This window comes from Sitophilus oryzae, unplaced genomic scaffold (genome assembly GCF_002938485.1).
Source record: "Sitophilus oryzae breed Bouriz unplaced genomic scaffold, Soryzae_2.0 scaffold_1218_pilon_pilon, whole genome shotgun sequence".
Taxonomy (NCBI): domain Eukaryota; kingdom Metazoa; phylum Arthropoda; class Insecta; order Coleoptera; family Curculionidae; genus Sitophilus; species Sitophilus oryzae.
In genome coordinates, this window is record NW_022145858.1 from 227,636 (window position 1) to 254,792 (window position 27,157).

The window sequence follows — 27,157 nt, forward strand, 5'->3', positions numbered from 1 at the left end:
AGCATAAAAGTTTGAAGTTCCCTATCTGGAATGATTGGTTTGGATTTTTATTACACTTTTATTTTATCACAATTTTCTGATCACACCATGCACTGAACACTAAGAACTAAACAAACGTGTTGCAGAAGCACAACAAACTAGAGATAATTAATTATTTCTGGTATGCAATCGGAACGAGAAACCACTATCGGCTTTTCAGGTTAATTGTAAACAATTTAACTTTGACAATTTAATAATGCGCTGCCTTCGCCGCCATATTTACCTTGCCCATATCTTGTTGATTGGCCTTGAGTTGAGGTGGTGCTGGCTTAAAGCAAAAAGTTTAACAAATGTTTTATTGGTTGCCTATACATACCCATCATAACTAAAAATTACTTTAAATACTATATAATACGGAATGCCAGTAATTTAATTTTAGTGATTCTAAATTTTTTAGAAATACTATAAAATTATACCCTTGAGTATGAAAATTATTAAACTTAAAAGAAAAAGTGAAAGAAAGATTAAAGATTCAAGCAAGATTCAAATGAAATTTTTTATGATTAGAAGTGCCAACCCAAACAACTTCAAAAGTTACTAGAGAATCTACGTCTTTCACCATTTCACACTGAAAGCTGAATGTTTTCGTTTTATGATTTTTATTTTGGTTATGTTATCTCTTAATATTCAAAACATTACAGTTAGAAAAATATGTGAAAGAGTAAGAATTTAATAGTTATCAGCTATTCTACGTAGCGAAAATGTACAGTGGATTGTAAACACTGGAAAAACACGAAAATGACTGAACCAAGCCTGACCATAAACTTGGCTTTAGAGACTATCAAAAGCATATCCGTACCTTTTAATTCGACAACAACAGCTGAAGATGTATGTATTACTATCTGCAAACAGCTTAATATAGGTACTCTTGCTAGACACCTCTTTGCACTGCGTGTAACTGGCAAGCAAACCTTCTTATCACCCTCAGAGTTTGTGTTCAGAGACAACCTGATTTTGGATTTTCGTATACGTTTTAAAGTCGATCCTCTTAAGAGACTGGATAAAATCGACATAAACGCCTACAATTACTATTTTCAACAAGCTCGTATTGATGTACTAGAAAATAAAGTACCCGGACTAAGTTATGATAAATACAAAAAAGAATTGGTGGGTTTGGGCATCACTGATATGTACAGGGTGATTTTGGAGAAAGGAATTTCCAGGGATATAGTTGCAAATGATTATAAAAAGTACCTGCATAAAGATGTTGTAAAAAAACACGCTTTGTTTATTAAGAAGCCTATTATTGAACATTTAAGGAAGCTAGAAGAACGTGCTGGGGAAATTAATGTTTTGTAAGTGTTGCAACATTTGAAAGTAATTTTTTTTATTAAATTGATGATTTTTAGGTTTGTAAAAGCACAGTATATGACACAGCTAGATATTATTGCTCCTGATTATTTGTTTGAATCATATAAAGCAGTAACTGACCTGGATGGACAGCATCCTTATTCCATTACTGTCCAAGTTGCTCCTTTCGATAAAGTTGAACCAGGTTTAAAATATTGTTTAGAGTCAAAGAAAAATGTAAAATTTCACCACATTAACAAAAAAATGGTTTTGTATTAAATAAAATTAATTTTTAGCAATGGACTTTAATATGTTCCATAGAAGATTTAGGATTTATCTCGATTAGAAATGACGGTGCAATAGAAATAAGTAGGAAAAATGGTATACCATTCTACTTAAAGTTTCAGTCAATGGAGAAAATGTATTCTTTCATAAGCCTAGTGGATGGTTATTACCGGTTGACTTGTAAGTGGACTTTTAATGTATGTAGAGAAGTTTCAACTCCATCACTTAAGAAATTGCATGTTATGAAATGTCATGGACCAGTTGGGTAAGTTTTTTTTATTAAATTAAAATGTTTTTTGCTATTATGTTATGATGAGAAATTTTCCCTCTATGTGCGCTTTGTATTGTTTATAGTATTTGATGATGGAAAAATATACAGGGGGCTACAAATTAGGGTTCCCAACTTTCAGATTAAAAAATAGAGGATGAGAGGGTAAAAAAGCGCGACAAGCGAAACATTTTTGAAACTGCACCTAAGTGTTGTCAAGAATTGACCCAAAAGTTATGTAAACATTATGTGGATGATGGTCTTTTTATCAACGATTTTCTACAAAAAGTTTTATTTTAAAACATACATAAATAAAAAAATCTAAACAACTAATTAAATATTTCTTTTTTATATTATATTACATAATGTATTTTGTAATGAATGGGAGTAACAAAAGACACATTGTTCTGAGATTAACAATTTTATTAAGGATTAGACTATTATTTTTTAGATGTAATTAAAATGAACTAACTAAATTAATTTAAAAACTGGTAATAAGACCAAAAAGATGACTGTCCTCTGGGATAGAGGACAGTTGGCAACCCTACTACAAATATAGGGTACAAGCATTGCTATCTTATAAGTAATAGATACGAATATGGTTAAATTGGGGCAAAGTTGTGTATTGGTTAAGTTTGATGGCATGTTCACCAACATGCCATCAAACAAGTTTCAAAAATTACAAGGATTGCTGACTTTTTTGAAAAAAAAACGGATTTTTTGGAAAATCAGTTTTATTTTTTCCTGTCGTTACTTTTCAGAAAATCTGAAAACTAATTGCACATTTCCATAGCTACTTTATCAGGGCTATCTGATCTTATTTTTATATTTTCAAATCTGCTAATAGTTTCTGAGATACATAGGCCAACTTATCTTTTTGTAAATACAGATAATTTTTAAATTATTTAACTTCATTATATTCATCTTAACAATATTGATGAGCGCTAATTCATTGAATAAAGAAGATCGAGCCAATTGAAAGATTCAAATAAATAATATCTAGATCAGCAATTTAAAGATATTATTCTTAATTTTTTGTATTATGAATTTGAAATCTCAATGTATGATCTAATAATATGCATAATATTAATCGTAATTATTATAAATAAATCAACTTCTACAAACTAGTTTCTAATGTTCTAAATGTTCAAAAGGATTACCACTTTACCTAATGCACAAATTTAATATTCGTTTAATTTTATGTATAACCCTTTCAACAGATCTTATACTTCAGAATGCATTTTGTAGTCTTTGTTGTAAATGTTGAGATTTCACTTTTACAAATAACGTCAAGTAATGCCTCGCAAAAGTGTTGCATATCGTTGTATTCAAAAGATCGAATTCTTTTAAAACCTGAAATAAAAACTGCAGGTCTGTATTTTAAACATTTAATTTGGCCTATGCATCTCACAAATTATCAGCTAATTTGAAAAATCTAAAAATACTATCAGGAAGCCTTGATAAAGTGGCTATGAGAATGTGCAATTAGTTTTTGGATTTCCTAAAAAGTAACGACAGTAAGAAAAGAAATCGATTTTCAAAAAAGTCAGGTTTTTCTAAATAACTCGGCAATCCTTGAATTTTTTTAAACTTTTTTGATGGAATCTTGGTGAACATTTCAAGGCGCAAAGTTGCCTCAATTTAACCATGTTCCTATCTATTATTACGTTTTCCGAGATAACAATGCTCGTGCCCCGAATTTGTAGCACCCTGTATGGGCGTCCCATTTAAAAAAATGCATTAATATTTTTTTTTTAATTTGGGATACCGAGACTGAACATAAAGAACCGTTTTGTAAATAATTACCTGAGATTTATTTAATTTACCTATATTCCATAAAAAATGTTTATTACTGATTCATTTTTAGTGGTGAATTTTCCTATGCAAAATTAGAATCGAAAAGGTCTAATAGAGTGGGCTGTTTTATTATAAGGGAAAGTGAAACAAACTATAACATTTATTATATAGATGTTTGCATGAAGGATAGGTAAGTATAAAAATATTGAAAACACAATAAATAATAACTATTGTTTTTTTTTTGTTTCTTAATAGCCTTAAGCCAAAAACATTTAAATTAGAGAAAATAAAGGAAGAAGGATATATATTTAATGATGATCCAACCAAATATAAAAATATACACCAACTTATGCATGCTTACAATGATCAGAATGGTACTGTATACCTACAGGAGTGCATACCACCTTCTGAATATGGTACTTTTTTATTAAATATTATTACTTTTTTTATTTATAATCTCTTTTAGATATATCTCCATTGCTGTTGTGTAGGAGTGAAAGTGTTGTTGGTGATGCATTGACTGACAGTTCTTCTTTAAACGTCTTGATACCTCAGGGACCAGTTTGTATTAATTACAAAGATTTACAGGTGTATAAAGGTAAGTTTTTTTGTTTTAAAATATATAATTTCTGAGCTGTTTTAAATGTTATTTGACACTTGTGACTTGAAGTCTAAAATGAATAAAAAGCTAACATTAATAATTTCCCTTTTTGTGGTATTTTTACGAGGGTTTCTTAGCGAATTGCCTCCAGGTAATTTAACCGATTTTTCGGTATGTAAGGTGAGTCATTTGGGATTGGGATATACAGGCACTATTGCCAAGACCGAGTCTAGGGTAAGATGTCAGACTTGGTCTATGGATATGCCCCACAAAATCGATCAAAAAATTACTGACGACGCGTTTCCTTTTGGATCTAAAAAATTTTCTAAAAACTATTGCAGAAATCCAGGTAAATAATATTATTTAGATAACTTATTTGAGTTGAATAGAGAGTTATTTAATAGATTTCTTGTAGATAGAAGGGTTGATGGACCTTGGTGTTATACCATGAATGAGGATTTGATGTATGAAACCTGTGCTGTACCTTTGTGTTCATTTTCAGAATGTAAAATTACTGGACCTGGTAGTGAGTATGGAGGAAATCATAATAGAGGTGTTTCAGGTACTTATTATATGTAGGAAAATATTTATTAATACTTTCTCAGAAATATTTATTCTTAAAAAAAGTTTCTAAGATGGGTAAACTGCGGATAATAAATTAGTATTTCAAAAAACATGTGTCATCTCTCGTGGGGAGATTCCTCATGTAAAAATATCATTTATTTTTATTATTCAACTGTACATGACATAATATATGTTAGAAGCATATTAGAGTATGCATCAGTTGTCTGGAGACCACATTACCTGAATAGTATTTCTTTTAGAACGTGTGCAAAACAAGTTTCTTAGATACCTTGGGGTGTTACCATTGGTATGACCACAGGAATATATATTTTTAAATTATTCAATACCATGATAGATAATCAAGGTTTCCTATTGCGTGTTGGGTTGATGGTGGTTATAACACGCTGGTGCTTTCAACATTTTTCGTAGCTGCGGCTAACACAACCTATAACTTTTAGTTGTTAACCTATAGCTGAAGGGGGTTAACGTTTTAAAATAATTTTAATTATTAATTTAGTTTTAGCGATTCTAATGAAAATAAGAGAATAAGTTAATATTGAGGATAAAGTTACTATCAGTGCAACATATTTTAATACTTAAAAAGTGTCGACAGATTCAGCAGGAACGTGTATATGGGTAATCACAAATATTTTTTCTCAAAAAACTGTCCGCCACTGATTTTATTCTCTTATTAACACAGTTGTGTAGGCTATTTTATGTTGATTAAAAGTTGTTTCTTGATATTTTGTCGATTTCAGTCTCCTTGATGAAATAAACACAATTTTATTAATTTGTCTGAATCCAAGACTGATCTAATAGTAACCAATTTTAATGTCATAATGTTATAATAATAATGGCCATAGTGTTCAATAAGTGCTGATTCATTCTTCATGACAAATATGTAAAAAAGGTCCTATAAACATTGGTATAGAAATAGTTTTAAAGTTACAGGATGTTAAAACTTTTAGAAAATTGTTTTTTTGTAATTACCTGAAATACCATTATTTTTTTTCATGAATTTACTGTACGTTATACTGAACATCAGTTTTATAAATTTGAATAATAAAATAGATTAAATAAACAATTTATTAATTTTATTTTTCCTTTATTAATTGTGATTAATACAATTGCCTTTATCACATTAAGGGCCGGTTCTACAAAGCAAGTATATACCAGGTATTTTACCAGTTATAATAAATTCTTGGAATATCTATTAAAATTTCCGTTCAAAAAGTATAAAATGTTTGGAGTATAAAATGTTCCGTATTTATACTTGCTTTGTAGAATCGGCCCTTAGGAGATCGAAATCCACAAAATACGACGCGACGCAAACGCGACGCGACGCTCCACGCTCTCAGCCTGAATGTACCTTTACACAAATTTGCTAACAGAAGAAAAGTCATATTTGCTACTTTTTTTTAAATTTTCCCGTGGTAACCAACATGCACGTCCCTGGAGAATGTGTCGACACTTTTTTAGTAATAAAATGTGTAACACTTATAGTAACTTTATACTCTCAAAACGTCATTCGAATTGCTAAAAAAAGGAAATTATAAAAAATCGAAAAAAAATTAAGATTTAAAAAAAGACATTAACCTCCTGTAGATACGAAATAAAGCATAATCGGACCTATATTGATATGAAAATTAAAACTCATTTTTATACGAGATGAATCTCTTTTCCACGAGAGATGGCACATGTTCTCATTTTTTGAAACACTCTGTATGTCGGCCTCATTGCTGTCACTAATGAAATCCATCGTTCCTTGAAATGCCTACTCGTTTGATTTTACACTCTTCCGACAAATGTCGTCATACTGTTTGACCAGCGGATCTGAAGCTACGGAAGGAATGCGAGAAAAAAAAATCGACATTGCCACGTTTATCTATAAAATTGCAAAATTGCCAGACAGGAACGATAAATTTAATATATTTTTATTATATATAATGTGTTTAGCATATATTCTGACGTATATTACTAAGGAATTTTAAAGTAGTTCATATTGTTCGATATGTTTATTTAATAATTTCTTTCTTTCATTGTACAATCTGCTTATTATGAAAGTTCAAGATTTTTCAACGATATCATGGCGCATGGCCGCCTATTCATCGAACATGATTGGCGAGAGTACGTTACAGGATTTGTTACCACACGGTTGCCATGGCTTTTACGCCTTTCCTATTCGCTTGCTTTATCCCCAACTTCACGGTCTCTTCTGAAAAGAGTAGGAATATTGAATACTATTGAAATATCCAGTGGCGGTGTCATTCTTTTGATAATTATTACTTTATTTCATTATTTTATACCGGTTATCCTAAACTTTATTCCTATATTTTTCGTATATTTGATAGTTAAGTTGTGTTTTATTGTTTTGTTACCTTGTTATAATGTTTTTCGTTCGTAGTTTTTAATTATTAATATCAAGTTTGATCGTATATTTGTGTTTTAAAATGAATAAATTTGTTAAGAGTAAGACGCTACATAGCCAGACAAGAGAAATAATAGCTAATTTATATAGGTAAGTAGAATAATAATAATATAATTAGAATATTAAAATTAAATATTGGCTAAAATGAAAAGCACACATTTTACCTAAATATTTTAGCTAAACTAAAATAAATATAAATAAACGTGGATGAAATCTCATTTGGTTTATTTCCTTGTGTTCATAATAGGGTTTGCGACGAAGAAGCTACAGAGAGTTCGCTTAAGTTGCCGCTTAAACGTAAACTTGAGCGGATATTTCTTTATACCGGAGTTAGCGTATCGGCTATAAAAAAAAGATTGCTGTTGAAACGCTCGACGACTTTTTCCAAGTGGTGAGGAATTTGATAAATAGATTTTATCTCGAATTCAAACTCGTCCCCACAATTAGAAAGCTTTTGCAAAAATTGCAGGAAGAATCGAATTTTCCTTTGGCAGGGAAACGCTAAGGGGGTTATTAAAATCAAATGAATTTTTTGGCGTAAATGTCAAAATAACAGATAAATATTAATGGAGCGGCCCATTAGATTGCAGAGAGAGATATAAATATATACGCGAAATTCGAAAATATAGCCAAGTATTATCTATTTGGATGAAACATATGGGTAGACAATGACCTAACCTTTAAAAAGTGCTGGCGGAGCGATACCATATCTGGTGTAATAGGCAATATTGGATCTACTGGTGAGTAAAATTATGTTTTGTTTGCGCTTCCAAAGTTAACTATTTTCAAGATTTTTTTTTTGCTGGAAATAGTTATATCTAAAATTATGTATTATAAAAAAAAAATAGTTAGTACAGATATATAAATAAATATACCTCAAGACTCAGTCTTGATCATCTGCTGATGGCAGACATGGTTAGCGAAACCTGCGTCCAGTGTAAAATTAACAGTGTTTTGGTGTATTGTACTGATTTAGTGTTTTATTTTGCTGTGTAACACCAAAGGTTCCAACCCCCAGCTGTAATTATTTCTTCTATTATATTAACAAAACATAATAATAAAATGATTCAAAATATTTAAGGGGGCTTTAATAAAAGCTTTTAGTGTTTATCTGCTAACTCAACAGTAACGATTCAAACAGCATAAGTTTTTTGAAAAAATTATTAATCCAAATATTATATTTATGATACACATTATTATCATAAAACACCGTACGCCCATGCCTATTTTATGAATGAAATTGGGCGTGTTTTGTTTACAACTGCGTTCCCCTGCCGATACCCCGTAGCTACAGATCCGTTGGTCACACATTACACCTTGACAATATGTACCTTTTTTATTTTTATTTTTTCCTTTTAAAGAGTAATTTTTTACACTTTCCCTGTTTAACTAAGAAGTACTGGAACGACTGACTCGAATAAAACAGCGCGGTATATGTCCATACACTATCGGGTATAGGAACAAACGAGCCAACTAATATCTGGCGAAGATAGATATTGAATGAACAGGCAAAACTGGATCGAACACACTCATACACTGGCGTTTATATCTGAACGGTTAATACCGGACAAAAAAACCTAAGTGTTTGGGGGGCTTACGAAGAAGACTATCCTTTACCATATGATGTTAAAATTTTAGATGAGCTTATATGGGATTTTTATTTTAGACCGAAAATGTTTGAAATGGAGTAAAGATCGTTCAAAAGTGATGTCGAACGGTAACTATACGAAGGTTAAGAAATTTTCTGATTATCTATTTCCGGATGGTAGTGCAAATAAAGCAAAAAACTACTGTAGGAATCCTGATGGTGACATTGGCAGGTTTTTTTTCTAAAATAAGAATATGTTTATATATCTCCTTGAATTTGTCTAGGAGGACCGTGGTGTTTTGTAGAGAACGACGAACAAAATTATCTAGAGAAAGAATACTGTGATATACCATCTTGTGACGATCCAGAGTGTTCAGTATTCACTAAAAACTATGAAACTTACATGCATTATACAGATTTTAATGGTAAATTCAATATATTGCTAACTGAACTTCCTCAAAATTAAATAAGTAAACTATAATTTTAATTAGGTAGTGTATTAACAAATGTAAAATTCGGTATTAAAATTTGGAATTCAGACGAATTTAATGAGGCCAGTGCTCGTCTAGTGCTTAGTGTGTTAGCATTGCCTCTAACTGGTCAAGAAATAGAAGATTTAGGCATAGGAATTGAAATATTTATATCTAATAATGGATCGACTTTAAGGTAATAGAGAATTCTCGTTAATTCGACAATTTCTATTTAATACAAAGATTTTTACACATTGTATGAAACAATTCTTTCCATTAAGGTATGGTAACAAAGACAAACTAGAATACGAACCAACACCTGGCATACTCAAATCAACTAATTTCACTACTTTTACCCTAAATTGGGATCATGGGTTTATTACTTTCGGCCTAGAAGGCCAACTTAAACCTATATTTCTCTCTGAAATAAAGGCCAAGAAGAACTTGATGGGTTTCCAAAGAGATAAATTTGATTTTTATTCAGTGCAAGGCACCAATGTGATTTGGAATTTTCCATTTTGTTTGGAAGATGGAGAATGTGATGTACATACAACAACAGGTGGTCAGTTTCAACAGTACTGGCCTTTGAGACAAAAAGACATTGGTAAATAAGGGTTATACACACTCCTTGGATGTTGATGTGATCTTACCTTTTAGTTTACGATTTGTATGTTTATGTTAGAGCTTTCCATCATGCTTCGATATTGGTTCAACCATCGCCCGCAGTAGACTATCCCTGTTTTAAAATTGTTTTTCTTGGTTCTAATGGTTATACTAGGTTTACCATTAAAGAGTATGAAGGTGCTTCAGAGATAGTACTAAAGGAAATTCAGATAGAAGATATAATAAGCTACTGGGAATGGAACGAGTTCTCCATATCTTTTTTCGCAAACAGTTTACAAGCAAGTAGTATTGGTTTGCATATTAAAAAAAACTTCTAGGTTGTTTATTATTTTTTGTTATAGTCTTACATATTTTAGATTTATATGAAAAAAGCTATAGGTATGCATTCCATTCTTGAAACCAAACACGATATTTTCCGCGTTTTAAGGTGGTTTAGCGTATGTTCCTCAAACTCTGTGGCCCACTGGAGCTTCTTCTGCGAACCACCAGCTTTTGCCAGTCCTCCGCAAGCGCTGTTGCCGGAATGCGCCCTAAATACTAACGAACCCGAGTATAAAGGGTCTCAGGTACGTTACCTTAACACAGTTTTTCGTTTTTTTGCCTAAATTAGTTTTCAAGGATATAACTTTTTTGGGACTGCCCTGTTTACCATGGTCGGGATATAAAATGATTTCTGACGATGTAAACATGTTGTTTTCGAACGAATCTGATATTTTGGCTTCGAAAAACTACTGTAGAGATCCGAAAGGCGTTGGAGATGGTATTTTACCCGATTTATATATAAAATATAACAATAAAATGCGTTTTAGGTACTTTTTGCTATGTTTTAAATCAGAACGCGTCGAAAAAGTCGGTGGAAAAGCAATATTGTCGTTTGAGAAATTGCAAATCGCAACTTTGCAAGATGGCAGGAACAGGCAATGACTTTATAGGGCAAGTTTCAACTACTAGGTTAGGCCAGTGTTTTTTATTATAATTTTTTAATACATTTGCATGTATTTTTTGTAATTTTATTAGGGCTAATAGAACTTGCGATAGTTGGGATCCTACAACAAAATCGGTTCATTTGAACTACATGTATAACTTTAACGGATCACTTTTTGCCGAAATGAATCCATTGGATGCGAAGAACTATTGCAGAAATCCGAACAGGGATATATCAGGTTCAAAGCCTTGGTTTAATTTCAGACCATTTTTTTTTAATTACATCTTTCTTGGTTTTGACACGAACTCAAGGTATCAAAAAATAATTGATATATAATTTAGGTAGTTGGTGTTATACCACTGATCCAGAAATTGTTCAAGATGTTTGCGATATTAAAGATTGCGATAGACCTGAAGAGTGTATCATTGTAGTTTCAGATATTTCGAAGGGTAATAATTAATAACTCAAAAACTTGTATTTTAAAAAAGTAATATTTTATTATGGATAAGAACTGTATTATTATAGGAAGAAAGATTTTTATTCTTCCACAATGGAAAGAAGAAGGCGTCCATGGTGGCTTAAGATTTTCTCTAAAAGAATGGAACCCAGACTTGCTTTCCGGATTTGCCTTTTCATTTTTTTCCAAGAGCAGTTCTGACGAACTGGAACTTATTATTGGTATAATTACAAGCAATAAAAAGAAACACACTGTATTTGTGAGATTGTTTTTAAGGGGCTCAAATGAACGAAAAAGTGGAATTATATTTGAACGGGAATCTTCTAGAGAGGAAAACGTTTCCCCATTTGATATCGGCAGGAAAATGGACCGATTTTTGGCTACAAATTAGAAGAGGTATTTATGATATTAATATCACAATAATTTTTATGTAAAACATCTGTATATATAGTGTAGTAGAAAATAGCCATCAAATCACTCATATACAACCTGTTATAGTTTCTAGACTATAAACGGTTATACACACAGTTTAAAATCATTATTTTAAGGCGAAATAATGTTGGGTTTCAAAGGAGTACCGACAGCATTATTCGAATGGAGGGAGAAGAATACTGAAAAACCGTTTGAACCGATGTTTCTTTCGTACCGTACTTTATATCCGTCGATGCCAATAGGCGTCTTTTTTAATGTAAAAACTTGAATTTCAAAAAAAAATATATATATATTAAAAATATATTTTCTATTTTGAAATTTCAGTGCGAGGGATGTCAAACCGAAAACACCACTGAAAATAACTTTTTAAATTTTGTCCCCGTTGGTCTGCATTCTTTAGAGGAAAACAGTCATCATAGAAACCTCAGTTTAAAATTGAGAGGTAATGGTATTGCCTGGGTATCTTTTATGTGGGTCACCAATAATTTAAACTCTTATTTATTCAAGTTGGATGCAATCAACGGTATATAAGACCAGTTCAAACTTAAAGCAGACAGTTTTTATAAATCTTTTGATGTTTTATAGGTATGATAGGGTGGTACAAAATCGAAGCACCTCCTAGGGCCGCGGAAGGTTTGGTTTACCCTTTGCTAGAGATACAGTTTCAAATTCCAATGGTTCCAACCACTTGGACTGAGTATAATTTTAGTTGGGGGCAGCGTATTATGGAGGTCAAAAGAAATAACGTGACAGTGCTTCATCATGAAAACGATAAAGTTTTGTTACTTTATTGGTTCTCTGTGGCTGCTGCCGAGGGGTGGGTAAGTATTAGTACTGTACTAAGTACGTACTAGTACTAATTTAAAGCCGTTTATATGATATATAAAAATATTAGGTTACTTGGAGCGCCAACTGTGAACCTCTAGATCTAGATGGTCCCCCCATCGATGGAGCATGGTCAGCATGGTCCCCATGGACTTGCACTGTATCTTGTGGAGGAGGAGAAGGATTTAGAACAAGGACATGCTCGAATCCCCATCCAAACATTTTTGGAAAACTTTGCCAAGGGTCTCCACGTTTTAGAAACTCGTTAATTAACGTTATCATGTTATATTTTTTTTCTTTTAGGTCGCCCACTGCAACAGGCAGGTGCAACGACTTTCCTTGTGGCGATATAAGCCCAGAAACTTTGGATACAATCCGAAACAATCTCCAGAAACAAAGTTATAGTCTGGTAGTAGACGAAGACGATCGAGTTTTGATCTTCAACGAAAAAGACTTGTTGAAAATAGTGAAAAATGAATCTCCCGAAGCTTATTTCGAGTGGACGTTAAATGGAATATTTATAAACCAAGATAAAAGAGTCAGTTTTGACGGAAACGACGTACTGATCAAAAAAGCGAAGTCTTCAGACTCTGGAACCTATGTGTGCATGATCTATCGCATAAATCGGCGTAGAGTGGTGCTAAAAACCGTTTCTTTAGCTGTAAAATCGAAAACATTTGACGTAGATTCCAGGGAAACTTGGTACTATACCCTGCAGTGCCACGCAGTAGTTCTGGGTTACATATACACCGATTTAAGTCTAAAACTTGTCATTGATGAGAAAGTTTACAAAGATTACGGTGTAACTACTTTGGCAGCTGTAAATTCTTATTTTTTTGATCCACTTAATCGGTCTCACACCGGTTCTTGGAGGTGTGTGGTGGAACAGAAAGACTTGGGTTTGAAGTGGGTGACGAATTATGTGAAGATCAACGTGAAAAAACGGCCTAATTTTTACACGAACTTGATGGAAGATAGATTGACGGCTCCGATCTTTGGAGGACTTAAAGACGAAAATGCCGTGTTTGTTGTAGTTCTTTTGTTTACTGTTTTTGTTGTTTTTTGTGTGGGGATATTTATATATTTATATATGAGGTTTTGTACTCTCAAATCTCGTTATAAAAGAAATAGAAGGCTGTAAAAAGTTAAATGTAATTTTTTACTTCCTGGAAGAATTTTATTTACTTTTCTGTACATATACCCTGCTGGCAAGCGAAACCTTGGGTCGGCGTTTACATGTGAATCGCTATGGGAATCTAGTAAGTCAGAGACTTCTTAAGGTCAGAGAGAACAATAATACAAGTATTTATTACATAACCTCTTAATCTGGCGCTAGATTCCATGCGCTTGGGAAAGTACTTTCCTTCTGTCTTTATTCAGTACATCTTATTTTGCTAAGCGTGTTGACTGTACTCTTCGTACACACAAAAATCGGCACCCAAGACCAGAAATGCCGGCCCTACTATATGTATATAAAACAACATTTAGAACAGCTCAAAAACAACAATTTTTTTTCTATTTAATTATATACCCTGTATAATTTTAAATACCTGGACAATACAATGCTTTGATAATGCTTAATTATAAAATCATATATTTCCAAGGTCAAGGCAAAGAAGGTCACAGGGGCATCACCCTCATATACAGAGGAATGTGGAAAATTGCCAGGGGCAAAAAGATGGAAGTTGCCTTAAAATTACTTAAGCAACAATCATTGGAGAAGTACCTGAAGGTAACAGTTCTTTAATCGACAAATTAACTATCATCACTAATACAATATTTCTTATAGGATTATTTGAACTTGATAGGGCAGTGGGCGTTCTTGAAGTCCAGCGCCGTAGTCAGGTTCTTCGGCGTGGCCCTGGCGGTAAACAACATATCGCTGGTCACCGAATATTTTAAATTGGGCCCTTTGGATCAGTACCTTCGCGATAACAGGAGCAGGATACAGAAAGTCGATCTGATTGAGGCTGCGAGCAATCTGGCCTCGGCCGTGTGGCATTTGGTACGTCAGATTGATTTCAGTTTTGCATAATTTAATTTTCGAATAATTGTAGAAAGAAAACGACATAGTCCATGGAAAAATTAGGTGTAGGAAGTTGATGGTGAATTGTCATGAAGAAAATACGTTTACTGTCAAATTGGCTGATCCTGGTTTGCATACGAACTATGAAACGTCAGAGTAAGTCTATAAAACTATTTGTTACTCGTAAAAAAATATATTTTACTCGTAAAAAACTACTTTTTACGCGTAAAAAACTATATGTTGCACGTAAAAAAATAGTTTTATGCTTAAAAAAATAAAAATATATTTTTTAATTTATTACTTTTTCAACATTTCATGTCCTTCAAATCCTTCAATTTAATAGTTGTTAGTAAGAAGTTTCACTTCAAATATGCGCACATAGTGCAACAAAAAACTTCAAATATGCGCACATAGTGTCAATTTATTTTATATATCTTTATTTCTATGTTTCTTAAATATTTTTATGTTCTATAGTGTTCACTGGATACCTATCGAATGTTACACTACTCTAGATTACGCCAAAAGATCCACAGCTGCCGATATTTGGGCTCTCGCAACAACCTTTTACGAAATCTTTACCTATGGTAAAGTCATGCCAGTTACAGACCACGTACAAACGATGAGAGTAAGTTTTTTACTCTTACTATTTTTTGTCTTTATATTATGTGTTCTATTTATTTTTTAAGTGGTACATGAGTGGTAAAAGACTACCCCAACCTCAAGGGTGCGACGACGAAATCTACACCTTGATGATGGAGTGTTGGCATTCCGATCCTCATCGTCGAAAGCAACCGCAAGAGGTCAGTCGAGACATCAATCAATTGCTCTACCAAGTCTACAATTCTAGAAAGAGACATCCTTATGATACCATTAGAAACACCACGTCGAATACGAGGTCTACATATAGTCTAAGTTCAAACACTACAGGTGAGAAAACATTTTTAAAAGCCCGTCTACACCTACAGTTTTACCTGTTTAGTTATAAAGTATAATACAATTAAAAAAAGACGAAATAATTTTACTTGAAGTGAGTAACAGAGTAATGACCAGAGAACTGACGGGATAGTTCAGTTTTACAACAAACCCCCGTTATTGAATAAAATGTAAGTAAATTTACAAAAAAAAATAACGGATATTTTAAAGCATCTTTAATAAGAGGCTTTTAAAAATCTTATATTTGGTTCGTTAATTGGCTATTATATTACATTTTTCTTGTGCTGCTATTAGGTGAGCCATATCATGCGCTGGGACGCTTCTATTTGCATTAAGTTACACTTGCTGTTGTAACGTTTAAATACTTAAATAGATCGAAAAATAATAGTAAAAGATAATATACAGGGTTGTTCACCACATACGACAGGGAGTATTGTAGCTAAACGATTAGATTTTCACAAATTGTAAGTTTGGGTTCGTTGAAGGTCAATTAGAGCTACAATTTAAAAATATTTTTACAAGATAGAGTGTCCGAAATAAGTAAAAAATATTATAGTTATATTTTTTTAAATGGAACACCCTGTATATTATTCTATTTTTGGATTCTACGATTGAAATAAAGGTAGTATATATATAGTTTCAGAAAGTAATGTAATTTTTTCAAAATTGTTTACAGATTGATTATTACCGGGTGCATATCAAAAGTGGCTTACCCCTATAACTTTTTTATTTTTTAAGATAAAAAACAAGATTTGGTATGTTAGTATATGATATAAGTTAGGATTGATTGACGTATTCAATTGTTTTCGGTCACTTCCGGAAATTACTAACTTTTGATTTTTAAATAGCACCAAATAAATTTTAAATAGATTTTTTTTAAAAAGAAATCTTATTTTAAATTTCAATATAGAGTGCCGCGGTTGTGTTAAAAACACTAATTTTTTATCAAGGAGCCTTGAAAAAATAGAATTGATCGCCTAATGTTTTTAGTGTCTTGTCCTGGCCAGTTAGAAAATGCTCAAATCGTATTTTTAATCATACCTCAATTTTTTCAAACGGAACAAGGGTGGCTCATTAGCATATTTGAAAAAGCATTTTTTTTTGTACCACACACTTATTTCGAGTCAAATTGTCGTTATGAACCGCATGTTACAATTTCATATAAACCATATGCGAAAATGTCAAAAGTTGACATATGGTATGTTATTCTATTCAGAGTGTCAGTTTCTATCGAATAGAGTAGAAATATACCGAGGGTACCATTTAAAAGTCAAAAGTTGTAGTCATTTCCGGCGAAACAGGAAGTAACTAAAAAAAATTGAATACGTCAATCAATCCTAATTTATGTCAAATACTAACATACCAAATCTCGTTTTATTATCTAAAAAAAAATAAAAAAAATATAGGGGTGAGCCACTTTTGAGATGCACCGGTATACAGAGAACGATTGTTACCAAACGATATTATTTTCTCAATTAACAACGTGTTTACAAATGGAATTTAAACTATAAATACAATTTTGTAGTAAAATTTCATTTTTTTCTTTTCAGCTTCGTTAAACTCAAAAGGATAATTCATAAAACCGCTGGTAAAACTTCCAGTGTATATGTTTTTAATATATAGTAATAGTTTATAATCCATTTTCCTGACAGGTAAAATGTTATGTGTAGTCGGAGCTTAAAAAAGAGGGAGAAAATGAAAAAAGAGAATGCGAAAGAAATATTTTTATATATATTTCAAATACAGGTTTTCTAGATACTACTGAAATTAACTATGATGAGTTGATTTCTGCTAACGATCCAGAGGTGAGTTCAAACCGGTCAGAGAGCAGTTTTTCGAATGCTTCCTCCCAGCACTGGCTGCTCAGTTCGCAGGATTTGGTCAATTTCGATCCAGGTTGGTATAGTTTTCCAGAAGTCAAGTGGAATAAGGACTCTTCATTTTGGCACTCTCTTTGTCTGCATCGTCTGGACAGACGAATCAAGAGTCCGAGTATTTCCAATTGACTTCGGAATAATATAATATAACACATTATTAAGATTTAATAATTATATTTTGGATCAAAAGATTTAGGTGACTCGAAGGATTTCTCTAAGCTGTTTTCGAACTCGAACTTTACGATAAGCACGTCTGTGGACAGTTTGAACTCGATGGAGGGTATTTTTGAACTTGATGACGAGTGTAGCGTTGTTCTGCAGGGTAGGATAGGAATGGGATTCTATGGAGACGTATATAGAGGTTAGTGCAGCATCCTTACATAAAAAAAATCACAAATAAAATTAACCCATGTCCTTGGTCGTTTATAATAAATTGTAAACGATATAAGTAACAAATCTAGTCGTTTGGTAATAAATAGTGTTGTAAAATGCTTGAGAATTTATTTTTGGAGAACGTTCCCCGAGAACGGATGAGAATTTATAATTATCGCAATGAAACGTTGACAAATCAATTAGACACTTTTAATAATGAAGTTTTTTAATTTCATTATTAAAAGTAAGCATTCTAAAGCATCATATTATTTTACTAAAAAAACTAAAATAATAAAATATAAAGAAATTACCTGTGATGCAATATTATCAAGAAATTATGTTTTTTAACTAAAAACTAAAAAAAATCCCCAAAAAATATCTCATGCGTGTTTACCTCAGCGTGTTTCTGCGGTTGACCTATACTACCAGTTAAAATACTTGCACTTATTTCTGGGACCCCCTGTATATATAGTATCCTGGTAAAATCGCCGAACTCGCAACCTAATTTCGAACATAATTTTCCCGGTGTTATAACATAGTCGCCCGCTAAATGCTAAATGTGTACAATATGCTGTATTATAAATACTATAGAGAAAATATACTATTTTTGTAGAAGCTTAAAGAAATGTTTATAGGGTACGTTCCCGCGAATGTTCCCTCGTCACGATTAAGGGAATGTACTCTCTATTACAACACTAGTAACGAACTATATAAAATGAAGTTACTGAATAAAAAGAAAATTAATTTTGATTTATTTTTTTTATCATATTCTTCATTTCTAGGCACACTGGAATATTTCAATAATCCTGATATTGAACCCAGGGTGGTTGCAGTAAAGAAATTAAAATCTTCCGCCATGTCATCAAGTTGTTTGGCAGATTTTGAAAGAGAAATCAAAATAATGAAGGTATTTTTTAAATTCTATTTTACGGTTATATTGACATTTACATATATATAACGTGTGGTGCATTCAGGGGTGGATGGGGAAGTGGAAACTGGCCCGGGAATAACAGGCAACCGGCCCAAATCCACAAAAACAAAATGACCATAACGAAGAAATATATTTTATTTATTAATATAAAAGTTAGCGTGTTTTTCGCTCCTGCGAAAAAACTCTTTTGCCTCCGGTTTTTTAAAAAAATTGAAATTGTCTTGATCAAATTTTCACTAAGATCAATTTTATAGGGTTCTACTGTTTTATTTCCATTATCGATAACGGTAATTTGATCTTGCTAAGATTTTGAGTCACGATTTTGAGAAACTTTAAGACTTCCTGATTCATTCAGTTCAGCTGGCTCATTCCTCTGTGAAATACATTATTTTTAGCTTTTCAGGTATATACTTTCTTACTCTTCTTTTGTAGAAAGAAGTTTTCTCTTTTCTGGTAGAGCAGCAGCTTCGTCGTGTATACGTGTTTTTAACTGAATGAACCGCGGTCGCCATTAAAACTGCTGCATTTTTTAGGTTATTATATTAGTTCTTATCACTTTTCCTTTATTCTTTTCTAAATTTGGCATCTTGTATGATAATGCCATGATTCAAACGAAAAAAACCTAGACCTAGGCAGTGGATATAAATGTGTTCTATTTGTTATGTTACATTCTATAATAAGAATATTTGGATTTTGCAGACATATTAATATTTTATTATCTAATCTAGTTTAAACCTTATTTAACTCTTCTCTGCTGTCTCAGTAATTTTTAGTAAATAATTTTAGCAACATTTTAAACAACAATAAAATTTAGACTTGGCTTTTAGTTCTCAAGCATAGAGATAGCCATGACATGTTTTCTCTGTCAACCGCAGAGTTCGCGTCAAATTCGTCAATCCTTTTACAAAGGGGAGCTCGAAAAATATTGCACCGAGGCCCCCAAGTGTATACTATTCTTAGTATACACTTCGATCGAGACTATTTAAATTTACCTAATAAATGCTATTCATTCTTTGTTTTGCCGCAAGTCAGTCATATTTATAAGTTATTAATAAAAGAATAGTGGTAAAACTATACAGGGTGAATCTTAAATAAGTGCAAATTTTTTCAGGGGTGGATATTTCGATCCCAAAAACACGTCTATGAAGTTTCTTTGAAATTTTCCTGTATATTTTAGAAAACTTTTTAGAATTTCTTGTTCACCGCAAATTTTCCCACGGTATAGTTACTTAATCTCTGATATTACGGCACGAAAAGAAATGCAAATACCGAAAAATTGGGGTGGCTCAAATTTTTTTTAAAATAAATATTTTTTTTTAATTTTCAAACTTTAATAACTCGGTTGGACTTATTTGAAACACGGTAAAGAAAATATAATTATGTTTCTTTTACTGAGATCTACCAGCACTGAAAATATTTGCACTTAAAAAGTCACCTTGTATAATAAAATTCTTCAGACCGAACAAACAAAACAACAGATGTTTATTAAAATTATAAGCGTCTCAGAGAAAGACATCTTACAATAGTTATTTTACAAATTGGTGTTTATGTTTAAAAGTAACTGACGATTATACTGATGCAAATTGATTAGTTAGTTATGGAGTCTCTAAGAATCTTAGGTCACTTTAGTTAGAAGATTAACCTTTTAATTTTGCTAATCCAATCTTTTTTGGGCTCTGATCGGGACCGGCCGGCTCACCAGCCCATATTTCCACCGGCCCACCGGGAATTTTCTCGTTTTCCCATATGGCCCATCCACCCCTGGGTGCATTGGGCGTTGTATATTACAGGAAAATTCCATGTAAATTTTGAGCTGTTCAAATATTGGCTCCCCATATATTGGCTGAGAACCAAACCAAACGCCGATGCAGCACCCGGTATACAATTTTATCTAACCTGATTTATTTTAAAAAAGGCATCCATTTTTCTCAAAGAGACCTGGTTCAGATTAAAAAAGGTAGAAAAAAGACTCAAAGTCTCGGTCTCAACGTTTATACAATGTTAAACTGTTACACGTGTTTCGCTCATATACGAGCATCATCAGACCTAACAAGAAAGAACCTAATAAATAACAAATAATAAAAAGGTCGTCATAACTTACAAATACAATTAAAATTAATCCAAATACACGTTCACATTTTACAATTAAAACAACACTGGGACGAGGCTGAAATGACCGGCAAATATTTGTCAATAAAAAACAAACAGGAACAAAAAATCAAACAAAATCAAAAATAAAATAAAAAATAGAATAACCCAGCGGGATTTGAACTCTAGCCTCCCGGGTGGGAACCAGAGAGCAAAGCCACCAAGCTACCGTACTACTGAAGTAAAGATTCAGAACTCAACAATAATACACGGCCCACGATGTTACATTAAAAGAGAATATCTGTTGTATATTAAATATATTTTTCCTAATAACAGGGCCTACAACACGACAATATAGTCGAAATTTTGGGAGTTTTACGAAATCCAGAAATCCTACTGGTTATGGAATTTGTTCAGCACGGGTCTTTGCAGAGTTACTTGAAAATCAACAAAGAAACGTTACAAATTCCACAGTTGTTAAAGTACGCCTCCAATATAGCAGAGGTATGGCATCAGATTTTTTTTCTTTCTCTTATCTAATTTTATTTATTTTTTATTTAATGTTATTGATATATTTTTTATAGGGGATGAAATATCTAGGATTTAGAAGCATAGTTCACAGAGATCTGGCTGCCAGAAACATACTTGTTGTGGATGACAACAAAGTCAAGATATCCGATTTTGGTTTGGCACAGTTTACCGGTACCAGCGACTATTACATACTGAAGAGTCCCAACAGGGAATTGCCCATAAAATGGTACGCACCGGAAAGCTTGGCCGAGGGCAAATTCTCCGTTAAATCTGATGTATGGTCGTACGGAGTGACCATGTACGAAATGTTCAACTACGGAGAGGAACCGCCGACAATGGTTAACATAGACAAAGTACTGGAAGGGCAGGAGCAACAAGTACTTCTTTCTGCTATAATGAGCGGCGCTAGGTAAATAAATAAAAGTAACATGTTTAGGAAAAGAATTACGACAGTAATTGTAATTATAATTTAAATTCAAAAGTGGACTGTTTTTTTTTATAACATTTTTTTGATGTCTTCTGTCGAACTCATATATTCTGTTGCAAAATAGAGACTCTTTAATAATAAAAAAAAATATTATAATCATACCTAAAGCCCCGTCTACACGTAACAATTTACCTGCCGGTTAAAACAGAAGACCGTCTAGAGAACTGATGACAGTTCTCTAAATGGTTCTCCGTCTAAACAACGTTTTATCTGTCAGGTAAGACAGATTTAGAGTAACGTTTACACTGCGGTTTTAAATTAATTTTACCTGCGGTTTTAACAATTATAGAACATTGTCTAAATAAATTTAAAAAGAAATGGGATTTTGCTACAAGAGGATATTCATGGTTTAAATTTTATTTGTAAACACGCAAAGTTAATTCTGGAAATAATATTCCTTTGGTAATATTTATTAAATCTCTTAAAAACTATACCAAACTATGCAAGAAATATTAGATTTTTAAAAGTCGTTTATTAAAGTGTAAAATTGGGTGCGTCTGAAAAGTGGCTCACCCTTATAACTTTTTTATTTTTTCAGATAAAAAATTGAGATTTGGTATGTTAATATATGACATAATTAAAAAATTACTACAACTTTTGATTTTTAAATGGTATCCTCGGTTTTTTGTTGCTTTATTCTATATAAAATGATACTCTGAATAGAATGACATATCATATGTCAACTTTGATATTTTCGAATATAGTTTATTTGAAATTGCAACATGCGATTCATAACGACAATTTGACTTGAAATACCAAGTGTGTGGTACCAAATTATTCTTAAAAAAATGCTTTTTCGAAATATGCTAATGAGCCACCCTCGTTCCATTTGAAAAAATTGAGAAATGATTAAAAATACGATTTGGACATCTTTTAACCAGCCAGGACAAGACACGAATAACATTAAACGATTAAATATATTTTTCCAGGGCTCCTTGATTAAAAATTAGTGTTTTCAACACAGCCATGGCACTCTAGATTGAAAGTTAAAATTCAATTTTGTTTTAAGCAAAAATTCCAAAAGTTGACATATATGATTGTATCATTCTATTCAGAATATTATTTCCTATCGAATAAAGTAAAAAAAATACTGAGGTTGCCAGTTAAAAATCAAAAGTTGTAGTCATTTCCGGCGAAACAGGAAGTGACAGAAAACAATTGAATACTTCAATCAATCGTAATTTATGTCATATACTAACATATCAAATCTCGTCTTTTTTATCTGAAAAAATAAAAAAATTATAGGGGTGAGCCACTTTTGAGACGCACCCGGTATATACGTTATTTTTTTCAGAGTAGGCAAAACGACAGTTTTGTTGTAAAGCTGAATGATCTTGTTATAGTAAACGCCACGAATGTTTGGGAGTGATTCATCGGTCGCTACCATGTGAACTAATCTGTTCAAGGTTACATAAAATTTAATTCCAGTGCCGTGGTGTTTCAAGTCATATAATAATCAATATATAATCCGTTGTAATTTGTTGATTTAACTGTCAAAGTCTTGTCAAAACATATATTTGGTTATAAATATAAAATCTAAAGGTTATAAATATAAAAAGTCTAAATAAATTTAAAAAGAAATGGGATTTTGCTACAAGAGGATATTCATGGTTTAAATTTTATTTGTAAACACGCAAAGTTAATTCTGGAAATAATATTCCTTTGGTAATATTTATTAAATCTCTTAAAAACTATACCAAACTATGCAAGAAATATTAGATTTTTACAAGTCGTTTATTAAAGTGTAAAATTGGGTGCGTCTGAAAAGTGGCTCACCCTTATAACTTTTTTATTTTTTCAGATAAAAAATTGAGATTTGGTATGTTAATATATGACATAATTAAAAAATTACTACAACTTTTGATTTTTAAATGGTATCCTCGGTTTTTTGTTGCTTTATTCTATATTAATTCAGTCCAAAAAGGCCTGTTTTTTTGTCCACACACTAATGTATATTCGATACCAGTTAATTTTAGTTACGTAGATTCCTTTTAGTTACGTAATCAAGGGCACGACTTTCAGATTCATTGTTGCCAACCATGGATATATTTGTCGTCGCTCTGACTAATTGGAATTTAAATTTCCCCCGGGGGATTCAGGTGGTAGCTCTGCTGTAAAAAATATCAAGTTGCCACATTTATTTATTTATTTACTATCATTGTCATTCGTTTTGACACTTAGTTTTAGATCGAGTACTCGATTATTGAAATAACCGACGTCGCGCGATTATGAACGAGCGAGGCAAGAGTAAATTTATGTTGGACCTGCGATAAACGATAAAAGCAGCGAATTAGCGCTGCTCTTGTCGTTGCTCAACTACCAACCGTGTCTCGACGCGTTGCTCCAATATAAACACCTACATATAAATTAATATAATAATATTCTTTGCTTCGCTACTATCGCTGCTCTTATCGTTTATCGCCGCTCCAACATAAATGCACCCTAACCAGTTATGAGCGACGAACGCAAGCGATCCTAGAATGAAATAAATTGAAATCCAATTTTAATGTGACATACTCAATAAAAAGCCAAGCGAATTCTCTACACACCCGTTGCACCCGTTTTAATGACCCTTTATGTCCCTTAAGTACTTTTAAGGAGGTGAGTTTTGTTGATGTAAATAATAACCGTTTATATATTCATAATTAATCTATTTTTGTTTCCTAAAGCATTTTGATTAAAAGAAAATATGTAAAAGTGGGCAACGTTGTGCCGTTCAAGCTTAATTACATGTCTAAAAGTTTATTTGATATGAACTGTACTGGATACTTTTTGACAGAACAGATAATCACATGTAAAACGTTAACGTGTAGAGGGAGCTTAAGACTCTGTATTAACTAGACAGGTTCTGTCGTTGTCATCCTGTAGCTAGCGTAAATAATAAATAAAATTATTGTTACTTTGTGACAAAAAGAATAGTATCTAAATCTGTTGTAGTTTTTAACTTGAACTTGGTAATCGTTCTGATTTTATTTCTTTTGTAGATTTCCGTGTCCTCCAAACTGCCCTCAAGCAATCTACACTCGTTTGATTTACCCTTGTTGGCAGGCTGATCCTCACTATAGACCCTCCTTTGAACAGTTGATAAAAGAAATCAACGATCTCACCACACAATACTAAAACGTGTTGTGATTTTGCTTTAAAAGTGTTTCGTATAGTTTCGGACCGATTTTAAGCTTTAATTGTACCTGTTGTAAGTGAAGAATGCCTTGGGATGAACCTCCATGAGACATGTCGACTACGAATTTTTGAAACGAAGACTGTTTTTAACGTGTTTGTAAATTGTTGATTTTGGAACGACTGTAAATGTTTATATAATATTTGTTGTTGCTCATGTTCAAAGCATTTGTGCCATTTTTACTATACACACTTGAATTTCCTTTTTTGGTAACAGATTGTAAATATTTCTATTAATTGTTGATATTTGCAGATATTGTATAAAAAGAGAATATAGTATGGATCTATATTTTGTTTTATTGCTTTTAATTTTATAATCATTTTGGGTTATTAATATTAACCCCAAAACAAAAAGAATTACTACCTAGATAATACCCTGCTGGCAAGCGAAACCTTGGGTCGGCGTTTACATGTATAGTATACCGGGTGCGTCTCAAAAGTGGCTCACCCCCTATAACTTTTTTATTTTTTCAGATAAAAAATGAGAATTGGTACTTATGTTAGTATATGACATAAATTAGGATTGATTGGTGTATTCAATTGTTTTTGGTCACTTCCTGTTTCACCGGAAGTGACTACAACTTTTGATTTTTAAATAGCACCCTCGGTATTTTTTTACTTTATTCGATAGAAAATGACATTCTGAATAGAATGACATACCATATGTCACCTTTTGACATTCTCGCTTAATAAAAAATTGTATTTTAAAATTCAATCTAGAGTGCCATGGCTATGTTAAAAACACTAATTCTTCATCAAGGAGCCTTGGAAAAATAGATTTAATCGTCTAATGTTTTAGTGCCTTGTCCTGGCCAGTTAGAAAATGCTCAAATCGTATTTATAATCATTTCTAATTTTTTTTCAAATGGAACGAGGGTGGCTCATTAGCATATTTTGAAAAAGCATTTTTTTACGAATAATTTGATACCACACACTTGGTATTTGAGTCAAATTTTCGTTACGAACTGCAAGTTAAAATTTCAAATAAACCATATGCGAAAATGTCAAAACTTGACATATGATATGTCATTCTATTCAGAATGTCATTTTCTATTGAATAAAGTAAAAAAATACCGGGGGCGTCAAAAATCAGAAGTTGTAGTATTATTATTCGTTGTAGTATTAGTTATTCGTAAAAAAATACTTTTTCCAAATATGCTATAGCCACCCTCGTTCCATTTGGAAAAATTGAGATATGATAAAAAATACGATTTGAGCATCTTTTAACTGGCCAGGACAAGGCACTAAAAACATTAGATGGTCAAATCTATTTTTCCAAGGCTCCTTGATTAAAAATTTGTGTTTTTAACATAGCCATGGCACTCTAGATTGAAATTTAAAATACAATTTTTTATTAAGCCAAAATGTCAAAAGATGACATATGATATGTCATTCTATTCAGAATGTTATTTTCTATCGAACAAAGTAAAAAAATACCGAGGGTGTTATTTAAAAATCAAAAGTTGTAGTAATTTCCGGTGAAACCGGAAGTGACCGAAAACAATTGAATACGTCAATCAATCCTAATTTATGTCATATACTAACATACCAAATATCGTTTTTTTAACTAAAAAAATAAAAAAGTTATAGGGGTGAGCCACTTTTGAGACTCACCCGGTATGTTACGGTTAAAGTCCGATATCCGGTTAATGTCGACATTAACATGTTAATGTTTGGGTTAAATTATGTTTTTGGTTATTTTGTTGTGTGTTATTCTCGAGATTAACCGGTTAATGTTTGGGTTAGGTTATGTTTTTGGTTGTTTTGTTGTGTGTTATTCTCGAGATTAACCGGGTAATGTCGACATTAACCGGACATCGGACCTTAACCGTAACATATACATATTATAAGTATTTCTTACACAATCACTTAATCTGACGCTAGATTCCATGCGCTTGGGAAAATACTTGCCTACTAACTGTCTTTATTCAGTACATCATATTTTACTAAGCGTGTTGACTCTCTCTCTCTTCGTATACACGAAAATCGGCCATATCAAGACCGTAAATGCCGAGCCTAGTATACTAACATATCAAATCTCGTTATCTGAAAAAATAAAAAAGTTATAGGGGTGAGCCACTTTTGAGACGCATCCGGTATATGGAGGTGGAACATGTATTAAAATCATAATAAAAATAAATA

At 32.3% G+C, this 27,157-nt stretch overlaps 4 protein-coding genes across 6 annotated transcripts; all 4 read left to right on the forward strand.

Moving 5' to 3' along the window:
• The first annotated feature begins 591 nt into the window (after positions 1–591).
• LOC115874049 (tyrosine-protein kinase JAK2) lies at positions 592–25,304 on the forward strand. Of its 2 annotated transcripts, none has more exons than XM_030889096.1 (17): positions 592–1,334; positions 1,389–1,566; positions 1,626–1,879; positions 3,750–3,869; positions 3,935–4,095; positions 4,146–4,277; positions 14,198–14,325; positions 14,383–14,598; positions 14,651–14,775; positions 15,094–15,244; positions 15,306–15,546; positions 17,299–17,448; positions 17,620–17,790; positions 18,584–18,708; positions 21,157–21,324; positions 21,405–21,760; positions 24,823–25,304. In XM_030889096.1, the coding sequence occupies exons 1-17, from the start codon at positions 778–780 to the stop codon at positions 24,956–24,958; spliced, it is 3,369 nt and encodes a 1,122-aa protein (XP_030744956.1). In that variant the 5' UTR covers positions 592–777; the 3' UTR covers positions 24,959–25,304. The 2 variants fall into 2 exon arrangements, with proteins under 2 accessions (XP_030744956.1, XP_030744957.1); XM_030889097.1 differs by having other exon boundaries at positions 17,308–17,448.
• Positions 4,288–9,229, forward strand: LOC115874055 (plasminogen-like). The gene is made up of 3 exons (XM_030889106.1): positions 4,288–4,629; positions 4,696–4,842; positions 8,939–9,229. The coding sequence occupies exons 1-3, from the start codon at positions 4,323–4,325 to the stop codon at positions 9,103–9,105; spliced, it is 621 nt and encodes a 206-aa protein (XP_030744966.1). The 5' UTR covers positions 4,288–4,322; the 3' UTR covers positions 9,106–9,229.
• Positions 9,347–10,308, forward strand: LOC115874054. The gene is made up of 2 exons (XM_030889105.1): positions 9,347–9,934; positions 9,988–10,308. The coding sequence occupies exons 1-2, from the start codon at positions 9,589–9,591 to the stop codon at positions 10,269–10,271; spliced, it is 630 nt and encodes a 209-aa protein (XP_030744965.1). The 5' UTR covers positions 9,347–9,588; the 3' UTR covers positions 10,272–10,308.
• On the forward strand, positions 10,308–13,962 carry LOC115874050. Of its 2 annotated transcripts, XM_030889099.1 has the most exons (12): positions 10,308–10,520; positions 10,573–10,714; positions 10,764–10,905; positions 10,972–11,117; positions 11,221–11,328; positions 11,405–11,557; positions 11,613–11,732; positions 11,885–12,024; positions 12,093–12,291; positions 12,354–12,589; positions 12,664–12,836; positions 12,897–13,962. In XM_030889099.1, exons 1-12 carry the CDS (start codon positions 10,317–10,319, stop codon positions 13,732–13,734), a joined length of 2,601 nt encoding a protein of 866 aa, XP_030744959.1. In that variant the 5' UTR covers positions 10,308–10,316; the 3' UTR covers positions 13,735–13,962. The 2 variants fall into 2 exon arrangements, with proteins under 2 accessions (XP_030744959.1, XP_030744958.1); XM_030889098.1 differs by having other exon boundaries at positions 12,664–13,962.
• Positions 25,305–27,157: the final 1,853 nt, after the last annotated feature.

Excerpts from the sequence above, each read along its gene's own strand:
- LOC115874055 (XM_030889106.1), top strand. The coding sequence starts at position 4,323 with ATGTTATTTGACACTTGTGACTTGAAGTCTAAAATGAATAAAAAGCTA. Across the intron at positions 4,630-4,695 it reads AAACTATTGCAGAAATCCAG|ATAGAAGGGTTGATGGACCT; the intron begins GTAAATAATATT and ends GATTTCTTGTAG. Across the intron at positions 4,843-8,938 it reads TCATAATAGAGGTGTTTCAG|ACCGAAAATGTTTGAAATGG; the intron begins GTACTTATTATA and ends TTTTTATTTTAG.
- LOC115874054 (XM_030889105.1), top strand. The coding sequence starts at position 9,589 with ATGAAACAATTCTTTCCATTAAGGTATGGTAACAAAGACAAACTAGAA. Across the intron at positions 9,935-9,987 it reads TTTGAGACAAAAAGACATTG|TTTACGATTTGTATGTTTAT; the intron begins GTAAATAAGGGT and ends CTTACCTTTTAG.
- LOC115874050 (XM_030889098.1), top strand. The coding sequence starts at position 10,317 with ATGAAAAAAGCTATAGGTATGCATTCCATTCTTGAAACCAAACACGAT. Across the intron at positions 11,733-11,884 it reads TTGGCTACAAATTAGAAGAG|GCGAAATAATGTTGGGTTTC; the intron begins GTATTTATGATA and ends CATTATTTTAAG. Across the intron at positions 12,292-12,353 it reads CAAGTTGGATGCAATCAACG|GTATGATAGGGTGGTACAAA; the intron begins GTATATAAGACC and ends GATGTTTTATAG.
- LOC115874049 (XM_030889096.1), top strand. The coding sequence starts at position 778 with ATGACTGAACCAAGCCTGACCATAAACTTGGCTTTAGAGACTATCAAA. Across the intron at positions 17,791-18,583 it reads CTATGGAGACGTATATAGAG|GCACACTGGAATATTTCAAT; the intron begins GTTAGTGCAGCA and ends CTTCATTTCTAG. Across the intron at positions 18,709-21,156 it reads GAGAAATCAAAATAATGAAG|GGCCTACAACACGACAATAT; the intron begins GTATTTTTTAAA and ends TCCTAATAACAG.